At 43.3% G+C, this 20088-nt stretch overlaps 1 protein-coding gene across 21 annotated transcripts in view; it reads left to right on the top strand.

Moving 5' to 3' along the window:
* The window catches only part of Rbms3 (RNA binding motif single stranded interacting protein 3), a 775988-nt gene that overhangs the window by 277701 nt on the left and 478199 nt on the right, over positions 1-20088 (top strand). For 19 of the 21 annotated variants that reach the window (XM_040740054.1, XM_040740066.1, XM_005075052.4 and 16 more), the window contains one exon: positions 1138-1295. In XM_040740054.1, the coding sequence (XP_040595988.1) occupies positions 1138-1295 (158 nt within the window). The remainder of the gene's footprint in view (positions 1-1137; positions 1296-20088) is intronic. The other 2 variants (XM_040740056.1, XM_040740068.1) reach the window with 1 other exon arrangement.

Genomic DNA, 20088 nt, shown 5'->3' with positions numbered 1-20088 from the left:
TGTTAATGCAGTTGTTGCTTTTTAGAGAGGTTCAGTCACCATCTAAAGGTCACCCAGATGATAAGACACTCAGCAAGTACTCAACTCAGACAGTCTGCATATTTTGAGATCCTCTGAAGATGGCCTACATGAAAAGGGATGACATAAGATGAGGATATACTTACTAATTTTGATATGTGTAACTAGAATACTTTTATGTGTGCATCCTAAGCATCAGAGAGTATTTTGATTGTTTTAATTTTGACATAAAATGGTTTGACTATCTAAAATAGTGGATCTGAAATCAAGAAAAGCCTTCCTTGGAGGGACAAGGAGACATCAACAATATCTGCAGACAGTTTTAGTGCTCACATGCAATGAATAGCTGCCATTAGAATCAGGTGGACAAAGACTGCTCACTGATGAACCTCCTACAGGGAACACACAGTTGTGATGTGTGACTCCTGAGTTCAGAGTCTCGAGGCAACTCAGGTGAAGACCCTAACGTTGTATCTTCATAACCAGTTACAATCTCTTGAAGCAGGTTGTTGATGGAAAGCAGGTCTAAGAATAGGAGCAGATATATTCATTCACTTGCTCATAGAAGCAGGTTGCCTGGAATAGTTTCTGCATACCTAGAATTGTGCTCCGCCATGGGGGTGAGGGAAGCAGCAGTTGGAAGTATCTTTTGAGAAAAGGAGTGAACCAAAGAACAGGGAAGGTAAAGATGTTTGGCTGCTAGAAGAAGATAGAACACCAGGCCTGGACTGTTTTAGTGCAACTGGGAAGGAGGTGACATGCTAACTTAGAAGCGTAAGGAGAGCCAGTCTGGGGAGAGACCAAGTCCAAAGCCGAGACTTCCTGTTAGGAGCTCCTCTTAGCATCCTTGTCTCCCATTCAGGGTTGTGCTGATCCAAATGTTGGGCCAGATGAGATGAAAAGATAGTGATATTGATGTTCTCAGAAGCAGCATGGAACATGGTATTGGTGTATGTGTGTGGGGGTACATACATACATACATACATACATACATACATACATACATGTGTGTGTATACTAGAGAGGGCAAGGAGTTTCCATTGCCATCAGTAAATGCTGCTGGTTTATGAATAGGAGGCTTCTGTTTGCCCAGTAACACTTCTTTTTTTCTGTTTGCAGCAGTCCTATGCACCAGCTCCCCATCCCATGGCTCCTCCCAGCCCCAGCACAAACAGCAGCAGCAACAGCAGTGGAGAACAGTTGAGTAAAACAAACCTGTACATTCGAGGCCTTCCCCCGGGCACCACTGACCAGGACCTCATCAAGTTATGCCAACCGTAAGTATCCTGAGGTCTCTCAGGTCTGTTCTGATGCACATATCACCTGTGGCGACACCCAGAGGTTGTATCCACTAGAGACTCAGTGAGGAAGCCTCTTGTACATAAGTGGGGGTACATCTGGGGTTTGGCTTCAGCTTCTTTCGGGGAGAAGGGTTTGGTGCATGGCCATGGAGGTGGAATTTCTTGAGCAGACGATTAGGGGGATGCGTATTGATCTGAAAGACAGAGGGACAAGAGAGCCATGTTCTCAGCCAGTGTAGCTGGGGAGAGGGGAGGATAATGGGTGACCACACTCACCAGAGGAGCTGCCTTCTAGAGAGTTGCTGAGGGTGCAGTGGATCAGAGGATGCTCTCCTGCTGTGTGGGCACCAAAGCTGTTCTGGCTATACTTGGCAAATGGAAGTATAATTAGGAAAATTGGCCCTCTGCTTTCCCTTGAAGTATCTACTCCCAAGCCCTGAGATTCTACTTCCTATGCAAGCCAAGAACTCACTGATGAGCCTTTCTGGATTTCCAAAGGAAGCTGGAAATAATTGAATTTTCTTCCAGAAATGTTTTCATTCATCCCTTATCTACGAACACATTCATTACCACTCTCCTGTCTGTGCAAATATGCTATCACTGCATGGATTTACCCTACAAATAAACTCAGTAACAAATGAGTTAACAATCACAGGCTGGTGTTTTTAGATTTCCCTTCTATTGTTTCTAAAATACCATCAATGCAGATATCTGTGATTTGACTTCCCCACAGCTAGGCATTTTTAAATTCCAGGAGAGAGCTGTTACTCAGTTGCTACCCTTCTCTTTTAGAACCTTGTTGCAAGAAGGTAAAGATGCTGTTTACATTGTAAGGTTTTCAACCTCTACATATCAGGAGGGGAAAACACAACAGGTGTTATTTATTTACCTTCATTATGAAATTAAAAATTTGGAGTTCATATCTAGACAACAGAGAGTAGCAGACAGAAAAAACAAACATACAAAAGTTATAACTAGATAGCCAGCTAAGAAAATAGTAGGCGGTTTGGGATAAAGATAACCACGTTGCTACTGTCTGCCTTGGTTTATGCAAGATGGAAGTGTGCAAGAAAAATATTTAGAGGACGTGAGTTTTGTTTTTCTAATGTTGAAACTTCCATGGCTGATTCATGCAGACATTTGTTGAGTTTTTTTATAAAGTATACAGGGTTGAGAATCAGGGTAAACAGAGAAATCTGAGCTACTCTGGGATGCAAGGTCTGAAAATATGGAAATTGTTGGCATTGTGCTTGGGTTTGTAGATAACGCCTGTCATCTCTGGTTCAGACTTGAGAGACACCCATCAGACACATTTGTGGGTATTGAGTGAAGGTTCTTCATCAGTGCTCTGTGTGACACTGTGTTCTGAGCATGAGAGTCTCTGCTTCCCTGGGTCTGGAGAGGAACGGAAGAGGTGACCATGTCCCACAAGCTCTCTAATGCTGCAACTGCTGCTGATTTTCGGAGACTGCTCTCAGGGACACAGCAGGACCACTGACTGATGTGTTGACAAAGCTTCACCATGTTGAAGAGGGACAAGTAAGACACTAGGAAATTCAGACTTTCTTAGCCGGTTTGTGATCATGTCTCCCTTTGAAATCTCAGTGTCCTCCTTACAAAGAGTGAGCTGAAGACCAGGAATGAGGTTCAATCTGTAGAATTCTTTGTGTGTTGTGAGCATGCAGACCTAAGCTCCTCCCACCCAGAATCCATGCAAAAGGCCACCTGTGATGGTTCACACTTGTAATCCAGTTCCAGGTGGATCAGAACAAGAGGATCCCCAGGACCAGCCAGAGTAGCCCACTTGGCAACACTATGCTGATACCTGAGGAATTATACCTGAGCTTAACTATCTGGGCTCTGCACAGATACAAACATGTGTGAACATAAACCACACAACACATATACATGCGCCCATATGAACATATATATATATATATATATATATATATATATATATATATACTGCCACCATACAAACACACAAAAGTGGGTTGTTGCTCTTTTTCTAGATTTTTCCTTGTAGCATTGGGATATGCTGAAGCTGCCTTTGGACAAGGTACTAGGCACCATTGTTAAACAGTCAAGAATTCTAGAAGAGCTATGCTACAGATTTGGTGGCTTGGACTCAGTCATGGTTGGAGATGCATATAATGTAGAAATAGCAAGCCACACACATTAGAGCTTTCTGGAAGTTTTATTTTACTGAATAGCTGGTTTAAGAACACAGCACTCAGGCAGCATCATAGCAGAGATCTCTTTGTCAACTTCCATCTCTGTGAGGCAGTGCCAGTTATTTTATAAATGGAGAGTATTACCTAGAAGCCTGTGATGGCTGGAAAAATGTTGGCCACAAATGTACAAGTGCATACATAGAAGTCTTGTTGATGTTTCTATTGTATGTTCAAGAAATATCAAGTATGTTATAGAGACAGAGAGCAACTGTTGACCATAGGTGTTAAGAGTGGCCTGATAGTAAGATTGAGTTAATGGTCAGATTACTCTAACAACATTTTTGGGCTCTCTAGTCACTGAACTGATCAGGACCTGGTATCAATTGCTTGAAATATGCTTCATATAGAATCTTAGAGAATGGATATGATTGGACATCATGGTATAGTGGAAGCAATCGTGTATGAAGGTATCTGGCTTTTACTCCTGGCTATGTCAACCATGGCATCTGTGGCCTTAGACAAATGACTGATTCTCTCTTAGCTTTGTTTTTGCTCATGTCTCCAAGAATGGATCTGAACTCTGCAGCTGTTACACTTCTTTAACTCTCCAGTTCAGTGAGTGAGGTTCTCATTTGGAGCTTGCCCTTGTCCATCCTGTGTGTCCTTCTCTTGTCCCCCTGTCCAGCAAATGCTCACCCCACTGGCTGGGGGTGCTCCGTAAAGAGACTGACACAGCACATTTGGAAAATCTTGTTCATTCTTCTGAAGCATCATTTTCTTACAGCACTTGTTATTTGGATTTGTGAATTTCTAATTTTACATTTCTGTCAGGGATCCAAACATTTAAAGTATTTTCAAGATTTTTGTTCTCTGTTTTGAGACAGTGTCCCACAAATTCCAGGCTGTCCTCGGGGACACTATGCAGTCCAAGATCACCTTGAATTTCCCTGATTCCTCTGCCTCCACCTCACAAGAGCTGGGATTGATGACAGGTGTGCACCACACATCTGGTTTATGTGGTGCCAGAGATCAAACCCAGGGCTTGAGGCAGCTAGATAAGCCTGCCAGCTGAGCTATGGCCCAGGCAGCATTTGCAGGGCTATGAAAACTTGCTGTGTTAATTCCTGTGAAATTATAAGTACTCCCAAAGTTTAATATGCCTCAAAGGATAGGAAATATAATGATTACTAATGTCTGTGGTAATAAAATAATAGAAAACAGATTTTCAAAAGTGTCATAAATATATTAAATTTTCTGGTGTTAGAATATGCCAACCACATGAATGCTAATGTACAGCCTGATGATGGTATAAAGGAAAAATAAATGAATTAGGCCTCAATGTATAATGTGAAAACAAATCCTTAACACTCCCCAGTGCTCAGATGGGGACAGTAAAGGTCATAGAAAAGAAGACAAGATGGAAGGACAATAAACAGGAAGAAAGATTTTACAGTATGGAAATCTCTAGTGACAGGTGTATCTTAGATAAATGTATGGCACTGTGCATGGGTAGTAGGAAACTGGATATTTATGGGTCCTTTGTATCTCCTTAGAAAGCTCAAAATATTGTCCACTCTTAACTGGCATCTCTGTCAAGAAGTATTTGTGAGACAAACATGGTTGTGTATCTCCCTAATCTCAGCAATTGGGAAGAGGAAAGAGAAGGCAGGGGGATCGGGGTCATCCTTGGCAACACAGAAAGTTGAATGCCAGTCTGCACGAGACCCTGTCTAACAACAGCAACAATAGCAAAACAGAGAGCAGTCGAAGCAATCAAGAAAAGAACTTCCATGACACTTCGAGCATATTGGTAGTGACAAACACGTATATAAAGGCTTTTCCTCACACTCAGTTTTTCTTCTGCTGGGGAAAAGGAAAGCATTTGGCTTGAAATTAAAATGCAGCTGTAAGTTTAGAAATGAAGCAGGACAAGTCTTAGTTTATAACATGCCCTCTGACCTGTCACCTCTGAGGAAAGAACAATGGAGTTACAATCAGAAGGGTGAATACATTTGATGAGGAAGGAAGAGAGGGGCATCCTGGGCTGAGGGGACATCTCTCTTGCAGAAGCCGTGTCCCTCTGGCAGGAGAAGAGCAGAGTGAAGCATAGAGGGTGACAAGATGACCTTTTTGTAAAGGAAGCCACAGAAATGTCACAAAGACACAGTCACAATTTAGCTTGAAAAAGGTAACCGGAGCTGCAGTAGGGGAGGTGTCCCTTGAAACTGGTGACAGTTTAGAACAGGTGTGATTGAAAAGTCAGTTGGAGCCAGGCGGTAGTGGTGCACTCCTTTAATCCTAGCACTCAGCAGGCAGAGGCAGGCAGATCTCCATGAGTTCGATGCCAGCCTGGTCTACAGAGTGAGTTCCAGGACAGCCAGGGCTGCTGTTACATAGAGAAACCATGTCTTAAAAAACCAAACAAAGTCAGTTGGAGCAGAACTGAGGAGCATCCAGGGAAGACATGGGCATGAGAATGAAGACGGAGGAGCCACTGTGTGTGGAGAAGGATCTATCGCATGACACAGGCTTTTGTGGTGATCCTGGGACTGCATTTAGGGTCTGATATACACGAGGTCAGGCTTATTATACATACATATGAGTGGGGTAGGTAAAGATCATAGGTAGACACTTCAATCACATGTCCTCTGATTATCACTAGAGGAGCAATTTGATGTAAGGCAGTCCTGTTTAATAAAGTGAGATGGTTGAAATGCTTTTGAACTAACTAGAAGCTTGGTGCCAATATGAGTTTTCAATCCTGAAGTTAACCCCTGACACGGAAATGGATAACCTCATCTTCTTTACCTGTCTCCTCTTTCTTATTTATTTTCTCTCTCCTTCCCTCTTTCCCCTTCCTTCCTGTTTTCTTTCTGCATTTGTCAGAACACTCTGGCATGCTGGGTCATAAGCTCTGCACTGAAGCTGGTTGGACTAGACAATCAGTCTATCCCAGAACTGCACCCCAGCCCTGCAATTGCTAACTTTTTGCTGTGTAACCACAGTAACATTTCTGAAACCCATTTGAAAAATAGAATTAAACAGTCATCACGATTAAAAAATCATGGGTCTATTTATATTTCCCTATGTCTGTCATATCTTTAATTTAACCATGAAAATAGCTTATAGGTTTGAATTAAAACAATGATTTCAGGAAGTCTTGACCAAGAGGAAGATATGGTGAGGCATAGCTGCAATGCCAGTACTTCAGAGACTGAGGCAGGAGGATCATCTGGAGTTCAAGACGAGCCTGAGCTACATAGTGAGGCCTTATCTCAAAGAAAATTGAAGAAGAAAAAGAGCCTTGGGCAGTTGTCACTAAGTCATGATTCGCTCCTCTAGTTTGAAGTGAAGCATCACGGATGATTCTGGTGAGATGCAGGCAAGCTACTGCTGAGAAGACTCATCCATCCCGCCCTTCAATTCTTCCAGTACCCTAAAATTGTCCCCTTTACAAATGAGACTGTGAATGTCACTTTCCCGGTTAACGGGAAAGGAGGAACGCCCACCTTGAAAAACCAACAGAACAAAATAAGTGTGTGCTCAGAGCTGAAGGGTCCGAGGGAGCTAATCTCCCTGACTTCTACCCCGCCCCACTGATGTCCCTGTATGGAGTGTGCTGAACACTGAATAGTAAGAACATCTCCAGTGCCATCCAGCTCCTGTGTAGAGTCCATTACACAACGTGCCATGCAGTTTTGACAAATGCACTGACACAAACAAACCTTTTATCAATTTAAATGTAACCTTGTCACCGTAATCTGTCCAACATCTCAGATACAACCAAAGAAAAACAAGTTATCTCAAGCTCCATAGCAACAAAGTAAATGAGAGGCATGTAGCTGGAAATTTCCTCACTTCCTTCTTCCCTATGTCGTTGAAGATTTAAAAGTCTTTTCTAATAAGACACAAGGAAATTTATTAGAAGCTTACTTCTGTAAGTCACACAAGTTACATAGCTGCCAGTGAGGCACCATAAATCTGTGTGGTGGGAAGTGAGTTCTAGAGTCTTTGAACCCTGCCTGTGTCTTAGAAAGGAGAGGGCCCTAAAGACTCAAACTGGGCATCTGAGTTCCTTGAGTCTGCCTGTCTCTGACAGTTGGCTACATTCATATGCTGCTTTAGGCACAATTAACAATCATCTCTTGTATGCTAGACATGGCATTTGATTAGTGCTTAATAACTAATTGGCATTAATAATGCATTATATATATGCATATATATATATATATATATGACTGATTAATTGTGGGGCTAGGGCGATAATTCTGCCAGAAAAATGCAAGCATGAGGATCATTTTCAGTTGATCCCTAGAATCCATGGAAAGTAGCTGAGCTTGTTGGCACACATATGTGATTCCAGTGCTGGGTAGGCAGAGAAGGAGGGTCCCAGGGGCTTTCTGACTGGCAACGCTAGCCTGCTCAATGCCAAGGAATTGGTGCCTGAAGTTGTCCTCTGACCTCTACACACATGCACACATGTGTGTTCCATGCCTACATACAGGTGCACACACACACACAAATGTCATGATGAGTACTCTGCTAGGTCTCTTACTTACAATGCACAACTCTCAAGAAACTCCCTCTGCCGTGGAAATCATTTCTTAACAGCCAAGGCTCAGAAAGATTCAGAGACTGGAACAGGCTCCTACAGCCCCAGGGGTTCAATATCTGACTCCTACTTCAGAGCTTTTATCTACAACGTTTAAAACGTTCATAAGTTAAGAACATCATTTGTGAGGTCGTGTCTCCATTGACTGAATTGAGACTTAAGAACATCATTTGTGAGGTCGTGTCTCCATTGACTGATGTGAGACTTCCAAGGGAGCTTTGAAAGCCTAGAGGACATGGAGCCAGCCTGTGGGATTCTGATTTGGCAAGTATGAGATCAGTCTGGACATTAGGATTTATGAAAACAGTGGGCCCGGGTAATTCAAGTGTTTAGTAAAGCAGACACTCCTGGAGTCAGTGATGCCCACAGAAAATATTTTTCCAGTTTTTGTGCATAGATAATTTTGTGTTATATGTATACATGTGCACATGTGTGTGTATATGCATGCATATCTGTGCCCAAGGAGAGATGCGAGGTAGATATTAGGTTATCTCCCTCTGTGTCCCGACACCTTAATTTGTGAAACAGAGTCCCTAGACCTGGAGCTCGCTGTTGATGCTGGACTGATGCCACCTCCTCTGCCCTAGGATTTCAGGCAAGTGCTGCCCCTCCCAGCCTTTTATGCGGTGGCTGCACAAGCCCAGGCCCTGATGCTCGAACAGCAAGTGCATCCCCGCAAGAGCCAGCTCCTCAGTGCACACTCGTCTGCTTGACGGAAGCTGTTACGCTCTATGTGTGTACCCTGGCCTGATGCACCTTGGCTGGCGATCCTAAAAACAAATCCACCTTGTTCACAATTCTGGGGACATGCTGGAAATCACAGAGGCACTGATCGTTTTCCATTGTTCCGTTTACTACTTTGATGAGCAAGCCTGGGTTGTGTTTTTGCTTGTTTGGTTGTTTTTTTTTTTTCCAGATAGGGTCTTGGATGTAGTCCAGGCTGGCCTCAAAACCACAGCAGTCCTCTTGCCTAAGCCTCTCAAGACCCAAGACAGCAGGCACGCACGGGCCACCTCACTCTGAGGCACCAAACAGCTCTGGCTTTGCGGCATGCTTTCCTCTAATCTAGTTTGAATGTCTCACTAAGCGGCCTGGAGCTGATAATGAATGCTCTTTCCTGTTTAGTTAAGAGTGAAGAAGAGAAATATTTTTTAAAAATGCTATGTTGAGAGTGTGTTGACAGTGGTCAGCAAAAGACAAGGGCGCTGCGTGTGCCAAGTGAAAGACTGACGCTTGGGGATATGTGGAACGGTGCGCATGCGCTAGAGCGACCTAGCGTTTGAGGGCTGGCACGGGGCAAGTTCAGGTGGATCCTGGCTTCTACTTTGCCCTGTGATTTTGCCAAGTTCACAAACCCATGTGCTCCTCTTAAAATCCCTATTAAATGTGTCGGGTTCAGGCATATTTCTGAACTATTTTAATAGAATCGACTGAATAATTTAGTTCAGCAGGCCTAAAAGAAAGAGAAATTAGGAATAACCCCTCAACATTTGGCTTGGGCATCTAAAGGAAGTATAAATCCATTCATTAAAATGGGGATCAGAGAAAGAGAAAGAGGAATGTGGGGAGAAAGGCATCAAGACTTCAAGTATTGCAACTTTTGAGACACCGGTAGGCATCTAAAAAGTGTTTCCTGTGCCGCCAATGAAAATGAATAATTAAGAGAATGGTCACCAATGGTAATATGACTCACATCATATCAGTAGTGTGATATAAAAGTGATTTTCAGTCACAGATATGCAATTGAAGTCCTAAGAAGTATAATTGGCTTTTAAGTCAGTTATGCTGATAGGATGGCAATATAGTACCTAATAGACACTGTTTTGAATATGACATGTAAGTATATCATAGCACATATATGAAGTCAATTTTATAACTCCTTCAAACTGTTAATTTATAGATGAAAACAATACATCAAATAAGTCAAGTGACTTTCCTAATATAAACTGCCTGGAACTTGACAAGTATAAAGTTTATTTATTTGTTTATTTATTTATTCATTTATTTGTTTATATAGAGGGTCTCATGTACCTCAGGCTGGCCTTAAGCTTGGTATACAGCTGAGGACGGATAACCTTGGCCTTCCAATCCGCCTGCCCCACACCAAGTGCTGGGATTATGTATGGGGACCACAGCATTCAATTTACCCTAGAGCTAAAGACCTTTAGAGACTCCTGTCTTCTCACATGATCTACATGCACGGACACATGAAACAAGGACAGAAAGTGGCCACATGCTTCAGTGTCCTATGGCTGAGGGAGAAGACACAGGAGGAGTCTGCAAAAGAGCCTTCAGCGACGCGGGTGGAAGTGCTAAGGGTTGGAAGTGTGTGGACTGGTGTGTCTGGTAACGCAAGCTGACATTAGGAGTTGGACACCGTTGGGCAGTCATGGCCAACAGACGAGTCCCACTTGGACTAGGCACCATCAGGGAGTCTGCCACTTAGTCATGGAAGCCTTTGCAGCATCAAGTGCTAACAGCCACTGGAGTGGGCCACTGGCCGACAGTCCTCGCAGCAGAAATGCTTGCCTGACTGCTGTGTCTCAGCTGTCCTCAAACCCTCCCATTTTCTAGCATTTGTCTCATTGGCTGGTCTTCTGGTTTATCTCCCCATCTCTCCTGCTCTGTGTCTCTTTTTCCATCCATGGCTCATTCTGTCTGCTTTCGGTAGATCCTTCGCTTCTGTCTTTCTCTTTCTATACGTGTCTTCTAGTCCCATCAATCTTCACTCCTCCTCAACTTATCTCTACCGCTCTCACTTCTGCACCCCCAGATCCTAGTGCACTCAGGTGTTTGGTAAATATGTGATGATTAAACTAAGCCTCAGCTCAACACACACACACACACACACACACACACACACACACACACATAGGAAGTGTAGGTAATAGCATTTTATTTTTGACACAATATCTGGCATAGTTCTACCAGGGTGAATGAAGACAGATATTGAATGTGAATCTGTTTTACTGAGTAAATCTCAAAGAGCGTTTGGTAGGGAAGCCCCAGGGCACCCTGAGTCACATATATTCATAGAGCCATATAAAGATCAATGTCTCTGTCATCCACACACTCACTCAGTCAGTCACTCAGTCACTCAGTCACTCAGTCAGTCAGTCAGTCAGTCAGTCAGTCACTCAGTCAGTCAGTCAGTCAGTCAGTCACTTACTCACTCACTCACTCACTCACTGTGACTGCCGAGACAAGGTATAATCATTTATTTTTGCTGCAGCCACCAGTTTTGGCTGTCGGAGGACTAATCTCTGTTGAATGCTCATTCTGTAACTGATGAACACTGATGCAGATTCTTTGCAAGTTTCCTGAGTCCCTCAGTGCTGAAGATTCCCTTGAGGTTCTCTAGGCAACCAGGGACTTTGGGAACACAGCCTCAGAGAAAGTTGACAAAAGGACACACAAGACATCCTCTGCATTTGATGCACTGAAAATGATAACCTTCTCTCTGAAATCTGGCAGCTGTGTGATCTACATACATTGTTTCATTGTAGGACTGAGAATAAATGATCTGTGCAAGTCATTCTTTTAAAATTGTTTTCACTTGTTATCTGTTAGCATATTCATTATCTCTAATGCTGGTAACTCCTTGAGAAATAGAAGGACTTTGTTTGATGTACTGTGTAAGGTCCCCTAGAATTTTATGAAGTAGAGGTTGTTTTAGGGAGCCTGGAGAGATGGCTCAGTGATTTAGAGCACTTGCTGTTCTTGCAAAGTACCTGGATTCAGGTCCCAGCACCAAGGTGGCAGCTCACAACCATTGCAGGACATCAGACACCCCCTTCTCACCTCTGCTGTCACTGTGAATATGGCTCCCAGAATTTATTCAGACAAACACATAGTAAATAAATAAATACATAAATGAGTGATTGAATGGATAAATTAATCAATCAATCTTTAGTTTTCTTGCCTTAGGCGATATCTGTTACTCTCTTGTTTGTTTGGATAGTCTCATAATGTAGGATAAATTGACTTATAATTTACTGTATAGTTTAGTCTGGCTTCAAAGTTGCCATCCTCAGGCCTCAGGCTCTTGAGTCCTGGGAGTACCATGGTCAGCCTGATTGGTGTAGACTTTAAATCAACAATGTTGAAGAGTAAAAGGAAAAACTTCGCTTTAATATCTGGGGCTTGGTTTGTTTTGAAAGCAAATATACCTGTGTAGCTACTGAAGCATCAAGAAAGAAAATCTTCCCATGTGTTTAAGAGATTATCTTTCAAACATAAGCTTATGTTAGGAATTCACAGTTTAAAATTATGCTAACTATGAAAGCAAAGATGTAGACTCATACCATTAGGTTGGCTTCATTGTGAGTCACTGAAGTGTTCCCATTAAACATTTACTAGTTGTAGAACCATGGCCAAGGCCTCAGACCTTGTAAATATAATAATGAGTGACATATGCTTGGCCTTTAATAAATGCTAGCTTAATAAGTATATAAGTAAATAAATAAATAGTATTATTCCCATACACAATGAAAAAATTTTACTGTTTTAATAACTTACATAATTTCATTTTATTCATGTATCTTGCCTTTTGTATGTCTGAGTACCACACGCATGCCTTAAGCCAAAAGATAGTGTTAGATTTGCAGGGCATGCCTACAGACCAATCCAATTTAGACAACTCCCACCCCAGCTTCGGGTTCCAAGTGAGTCTAGGCTATGCCAGGCTGACAATTAAAGCTAACTAACTATCAGCTTGGCTTTCTGAGGCCAGGCAGGACAGTCATGGTGGCTGGCGTACTACGAGGCAGCTGATCACATTGTGTCTGGAGTCAAGAAACAGAGAGAAAACAAGTGGGGTTTTCTTATTAAAACCTTAAGGCCCAATCTCAGCAAACCACGCCCCCCAGTGAGGCTCCACCTCAAAATATTTCCATAGCCTTCCAGATTAGCACCACCAACTGGGGACCAAATGTAGAAACTTTGTGCATGGGTTGTGCATGGGGCCATTTCCCTCCCAAACCCAGCAGTTGTTGACAGTAAAAGACAGTGCAGACTCCCCTGCCAGTGGCCATGGAGGACTATCTTTCTAATCCCATATGGGAAAACTAAGTAACTGAAACATTCTGACCGAACAATGTGCCTATAATCCGCAGATGCAGTGGTACCTTATACCGTAACTTGCTAGGAGGCAGGATGTCAAGTGTCTGCCTTGAAGGAAAAACAAATGCTTCCTCAAAAAAGTGTCTAGTATGTGTTCGTATCCTTTCTTCTATTAAACAACAACAACAAAAAAGAGTGGGAAAAGAAAAATAATCTATTCCGAGAAATAGTGAAATATCTGCAATCGTGAAATCATGGTTCATATGGAAGCTTCAATTCCTGGTTGTGTTGGCAGTAAATATGTTCATTGAAACCGTGTGCTTTCCCCGTCTTCCTCTGTATGAACAGCCCCTCGACTGAGAAAGATGAAAACAACTGTGAAATCAAGGGTGAAATCGACTTGGTATGACCAAGTTTTAAGTTCTTTGTAAAACAATGGCATTGTCACTAAAAATCGTATTCATGAGCTTGAGGGTTAAAGAGCATGCATTTGCTGCCATCGACGCCTTGCTGTTTTAAGTTTATTTTAGCACTGCAAGAGCTACCACTTCAGCGTCATGGACAAGAAAGTTAAACAGCAGGTGACACATTTCAAAGACAGGCATTATGTGGCAAAAATAAAATAAAATAAAATAAATCGGGCCTCAGGGTTGCACCATTGCTCTGAGTTTCCGGTCCTCACAGAGTGGTTGGCTCTGTTGGGTTCCGTGAAGTAACACTCCACAGCGCTTCCCTTTGGGGCTCGTTCTTCTTCCTCTGATGTTTTTGTTTTGTTTTGCGTGTGTGTTTGTGTTTTGTTTTGCTTTAAACCACAGTCATTTTAAAATCCCAGCTTTTCATCTATGTGTTGACAGATATGGGGGTAGTGTGTCTCATGCTATTTCACACAATTGAGAGGTTTTTTTAGGCATACACAGAGAAGCCAACCACAGCCCCCAGACTGGTGCCAAGTAAAAAATCAGTCACAGTGGGCATAGTGGCATATCTGGTTTCTATGCCTAGGGAGCAGGGAGTTGTTAGCTCAGAAATGCCCCCCCACCTGGCACTTGCTGGCCACCCATGCCCTGACTTGGAATTCTGAGATCTGATGTTAATTCCCAGATGAGGTGCCACAGGGTTCTGGGACAAGGCACATCCTTCTGCCTGCTAAAGTGTCAGTTATTGTAATGACCCCACAGGCAGTTCCATGAGATCTCTCCTTTCTGGGGTGAGAAGTGCTTGATACCATTATCAGCTCTCCTTAGTAGGTTCCTCTCTCCAAGCACAACACTCACTTTCACCCTGAGTTTAGAGACAGTGGTTTCAACTGTATCTGAAAATCCAATGTTGCCTTTGTGCAGAAACCTGCCTCTTACCATAGTAATCCCTAAAACATAGAAGCTGGCAGAGCCATTCTCACACCGATGGTTCCAAGTGCCTTGTTCTTAGAAGTCGCCATGTCATCGAGGGGAGCTGAGGCTTCTAGCCTAGAACATGGACTGAAGGAGGACACGAACGAAGGCAAGGTAACAGGCTGACAGATCAGGAATATGGGAAAATAAGGAGTCATTATGAGGTGCAGCTGCACACTTACATACACACACTGCCTCACAATATACTCTCTCTCACACACACACAAACACATTCACACATGCATACACTCTCACACACATACAAACACACACACACAAAACAAGTACACATACAATGCATGCATACTCTCACACATACTAGACACCCACAAGTATATACATGTACACACTCATGTATACACACATACTGTTACTCACATATCCTTTTACACACACACACACACATACACATACACAGAGTCTATGTGTTAGTGGTCAACAGTTGAACACTGATCTCAATGACAAGGATAGTGTCTTCTTCATTTTTTTTCTTCCCAACATTTCCCTGCACACTTGTTCATGTCAGGAAATGTTATTGGCCATGAGAACAGTGTCTCCTTCATCATAAATTAGTGCCACCTTCTCTTCTGAGGACAGAGCATGAAGAGGTCACATTCGTCAGAAGTAGGAACTTCCAGAAGAGCCAGCCTTCAGCATTCGGGAAAGCATAAGCAGAGAAAAGCACACTCCACCAGCATTTGAGCCTCTCCCAAGTACAAAGCTAAACTTCGTTCACTGACATCTTCAGTCTTCTCAGCTTCTTTCTGCTTATGTCTTTTGATTGTTTTTCTTCCTAGATATTAAAGTACATGCAACACTTTAGTACTGGTTTTGTTGTAATGTCCCCCTCACAGGCTGGTGTGTTTGAATACTTGGTATCTCACAGGTGAAGCTGTTTGGGAAGCTTGAAGAACCTTTGGGTGATGAGGTCTTGAGGAAGGATGGGAGTCTTAGGGGACAGGAGGCTTGAGGTGCATGGCTCAATGCTACTTCCTGCCCCACAGCTGCTTCCTGATTCAGTTAGGTGTGCCTCATGTCTTACCACCACACCTGTTCTGCCACGATGGACTGTACCCTTAGATCACATGCAGAATAAACCCTTCCCCCCCTTAACTTGCCTATTGTTAGAGTAATAGCAATGAGAGGCTTAATTCATTCAGCAGGCATGGTTGACTAAGCCAAAATTTTCTGGAAAAGAGAAGGATGCTAGCTAGACTCCTCACCCCAGCCCCACCCAGGAATTGGGACTGTCTAGCAGTGCTCTGGTTTTCCATGCCTGCATCACCTCATTTGAAATGACCAAACAGACAAACATCTAGTGCTGCTCCACGGCTGTTACAGAGTGTAAATTGGAACTCTGGACTCCGTTTTAACATGTCCTATGTCTGTGGTGTGAACCAACATTAGTGTAACTGAGCTTGTGTGCAGTCCCACAATTTCCTAACTTCCTTTGTTTATCCAGAAAAAATTAAAATAAAGCCATTGTATAGTCAGCGTCCTGAGGGATGGTTGGGGCATTCAGAGACAAAGTGAGCCAAGAGTCTTTGAGAACAGATGTTTTCTGAATCCAGATGTGTTCATTAAGTTTGCAGGATGTCAAGTTGTGCATTAGAGCATGACATCGGATATTGGAATTTCCCGTGTGAAGATTTCATAGCCTTGACCGCAATGTATACATTCACTTTCCTCCAGGGGAGTCTTCTCCCTAGTTGAGGGTCAGTTTACTTACCTTCCTGCTGTACCTCAATTGCAGCCAGGTGTGTACAGACCAGTTTCAAAGAGAGCACAGGCAGAAACTTTCTTGCCTTCTGGACCAGTGAAAACAAATAAGATGAGCTATGTCAATGGTTTATTAGCTACATCCTGCTTAAAGCCCTTTACATAGATCTAATTATGGTCAGCTTCACATGTTTTACTCTGAGACACAGAGTCAACAGTAAAACCTTATGCCAAAGACTGGGTTTCTTGGAATGAATGGAAAGGAGAACTCTTTGGTTCCAAATACCAGCAGAATGAGTCCTTGGATTGTTCAGAAAGCTTGGATGCCCTTAAGCCAGTATTAGTGACACAGATAATGAGGAGATTTCAAGTGCTACTTAAATTAAAAATGTATTACTATTGTGTATGTGTGTGGGCGTGTATGGTGTACATGTGTAGGTCAGAGGACACTTTGCAGAGTTCTGTCTCTTCTTCCACAATTATGTGGGTTCTGGGGATTGAACTCAGGTCATCAGGCCTGCAGAGACAACACTTTTACCAGCTGAGTTATCTGGCTAGACTCTCAGTTGCTGTTTAGTCTACTTTGGGAGTCTATGAATCCATTAGAACTATGTGCACAGTTGTGAAAATACCTTTAGAAGCCTAAAATTGCATTCTATTTCTTAAGTATATATACATGAATGTGTTGTGGATCATAAATGGTGAAAAGACAATTTGTGGTGTTGGCTCTCTCTTTTTATCGTGTGCCTCCTGGCAATGGAACGCAGGTCATCAGGCTTGTATGTGAGTACCTTCTTCCCCCTGAGCTACCTGCCTGGACTTGAATGTACATTTCACTGTGCCAACTTTAGCCCAGCAGCATTTTGAGAATGAGTGTCAATTTAAACGGATACAAAACGTATAGGTAATCCCACTACTGACGTGTCAGGAAATGAGAAGAAATGTTGTGGTCATCTCATTGACACACTAGACTCTTGAATCCTTATCGAGTTTCTTAGAAGCAAGTGGAGCAAGGTTTGTGTGCTCAGGGTTCCAAATGTGGTAAATCTCACATGTTTTATGCTAAACCTTTTTGGAAGGTTGACTCTAATAATAACCTTTTGCCCTTCAGCCATTTTCCCTGGGATGGTTGTATTCCACGTAGCCAAAGGACATTCCAACTTAAGGTTTCCACAGGAAATGGATACCTCTGCACTGGATTTGAGACAGAGAAGCACTCAGGGGCTCTGGGTTGGCAGAGGCATGTAAAAACCATTGAACTGTAGCCTTTCAGATATTGTGCCAGCCCGGTGGCCAGGTGCCAAAGTTGCTATTTGGCAACCAAAGACCAGACAAGCAGCTGGTTATTACTGCAGATCTCAGCGGTACACTTGGGGCCACATTTCTGGTGCCAGATCCTCCAGCCCAGTTAGCTACCAAACCCCTGAGGTCTTGATGTTCAGTTCCCATCCCATCTTGTCGGGTCCTTTGCCCTGGTGAGCGTGGTCTAGCAGGTTATCCTGCCCGGTCCTTCACTGAGGCATCTGGCTGCACATGGATGCTTCTAGGTCCCCTTAAAACTGAGGAACTATTTGGCAGCCATGACTGAATCTACAGGGTGCTGGCCAGGGCAGGCTTGCACTAGAGTCTGGCTAGGAGAGAGCAGAATTAATATGAGCTTCTGGCATTGCACTCCAGCCAGGGGCAAAGGAGTGACAATCTGCTGGCATCTGCTTTTGGCCCTGTGGGCATCTATCTTGTGCTGTGTCTTTCTTTGTGAAAAGTACTGAGATGGAGGAGGGGCTGCCCAGAGAGTGGATTTGTCAAGAGGAAATGAGGTAAAGGAAGAGAAACTGACCCATAATAAATGAGCATAATGATATTAGTGATAGGTGAGTGGGGGGGGTTCTTAAATAAATTGTCTCTTTAAGAAGTGAGAGACTAGGCTGGCAAGATGGCCCAGTAGGTAAAACTGTATTGCAAGCCTGACACCTTGAGTGTGATCCCAGATCCCACAGTGGAGGGCAAGAACTCGCTCCTAAAAGTTGTCCTCTGACCTCCTCACTTATACTGTGTTGTGTGTGCGAACACTCACACACAACATCATGCGTGCAATAACAATAGTAAAATAATTTTTAAGAGGGAGAAAAACATTTTCTAGTCATTTTCTCTCCTCCCCCCACCTCATTTTTTTTTTTTGCTACAACTTTTGGACCTTGAGAATAGTTTACTCTTTGGCTTTCGGAGTAGTATCCAGCTGTTTTAAGAGGCCTGGACCTGCCTGAGGTGCCTGAGGCATTCTCCTCCTGGGACTGGCATCACATGCAAGTTGGCCTCAGCTGCTGATGAATTCAAACCAAGTCAGCCAGCATCTGGCAAGGCAGGTTTGGAAGGCACACATCCCCCTCCCCTTTTTGATTGGATGGGAGTGAGGGGGAGGAGAGCTGGTAAGATCATTTTCCACTGTTCCCTAACAGACCCCAGCAGTTTGCACCACTGTGCCCCAAGCCCATTCCCTGGAATGTAGAAAGCTATTCAGAAAGCCTCCAGATGAAGGCTGACAATTGAACATAGCCATCGGGCAATTCTTACCATCTTTCACAGGATGCCTGTAATTGCTCCTGGGGAAAGTTGAACCATACTGCAATGGGGGATCTATTAAAAATATTGGCAGGGAGGAGCAACAATGGTGCTGTCTCTAGTTCTGGGATTCCCACCTCGCTGCACAAGCAGCAACAGAATGCTTTCTATGAAATGTGTCTTTTATTCCTAACGTGCCATCATTTTCTAGAAGTGGGTGTTCGGCTCTCCTGCCCATTACTTCATGTAGGCTAAACAAATAAAATAGGAGTAGGGTTTCAATCCTATTGTGCACCCACCCAATATATCCCCTTGCTCTGTGTGAGAGCATGCATGTGGGGTGGGGTTGGAGTTGGATGGGTGATTGTGTATGTCTGTGTGTAACAGTGTCTGTTGTAGCCAAGGCTAGCCTGAAACTCTTGATCCTTGTGTTGCCAACTCCCAAGTGCTGAGACTACAGATGTGCCGGGTCATGCCCGTTTCTACCTTGCTTCTGTACCTCATTGACCTGGACATCCGTTGACTCCATTTGGTCATTAATCTAAGGAACCCTCGTGACCGTGTGGGTCACAGACTCACATGAATCCTGCCAGGAAGATAAACCTTCCAGTAGTTTAACTAATCAATATTTCACTCAAAAGCAAATCTCACATGATTAGACCCGATCTGTGTTTTCTTGTGCAGGGATGCATTCCAGTTACAAAACTAACACATTGACATTTGGTATTTTTATTTGGAGGATCACAGTAGATACTTCCTCCCCGAGCCTTCATTGCTCCATGCCCCTCCCTATCTATATTTGGAGCATGCATTCCTTCTCAGGGAAGAAAACCACACACTACACAATGCTTCTCACGTCCTCTGTGCTTCTTAGGCAGTCTGTGATCCCATTTAGACTTACACGTTCCCTATTTCAATGCTCAGACATTTTCCCTTGTACTCTAGTTCACCTTTGCCTACTCCTGTCTTTCACATGTTCCCGTCCTGTGAGCTACATGCAATCCAGGATAGCTAAGAATGTGTCTAACGCAAAGTTGTAAACCTACTTAAAACATTATGAAAGTTTTGTAACTCCATACCATGGTTCTTAAGCATCGTTTGTAGATGGCAGAATCCAGTAACAATGTCAAACAATGGGATGTACATGCTCAGACTCTAATAACCATCCTGAAAGCAGGCACAGCCATGAACAAAATATTTGTATGTATTATAATATCAGAGAAGGAGAGATATAATTGTACAATGAAGGACAT

The sequence above is a fragment of the Mesocricetus auratus genome, unplaced genomic scaffold (genome assembly GCF_017639785.1).
Source record: "Mesocricetus auratus isolate SY011 unplaced genomic scaffold, BCM_Maur_2.0 Super-Scaffold_100691, whole genome shotgun sequence".
Taxonomy (NCBI): domain Eukaryota; kingdom Metazoa; phylum Chordata; class Mammalia; order Rodentia; family Cricetidae; genus Mesocricetus; species Mesocricetus auratus.
This window is presented reverse-complemented; position numbering and strand designations above follow the sequence as displayed.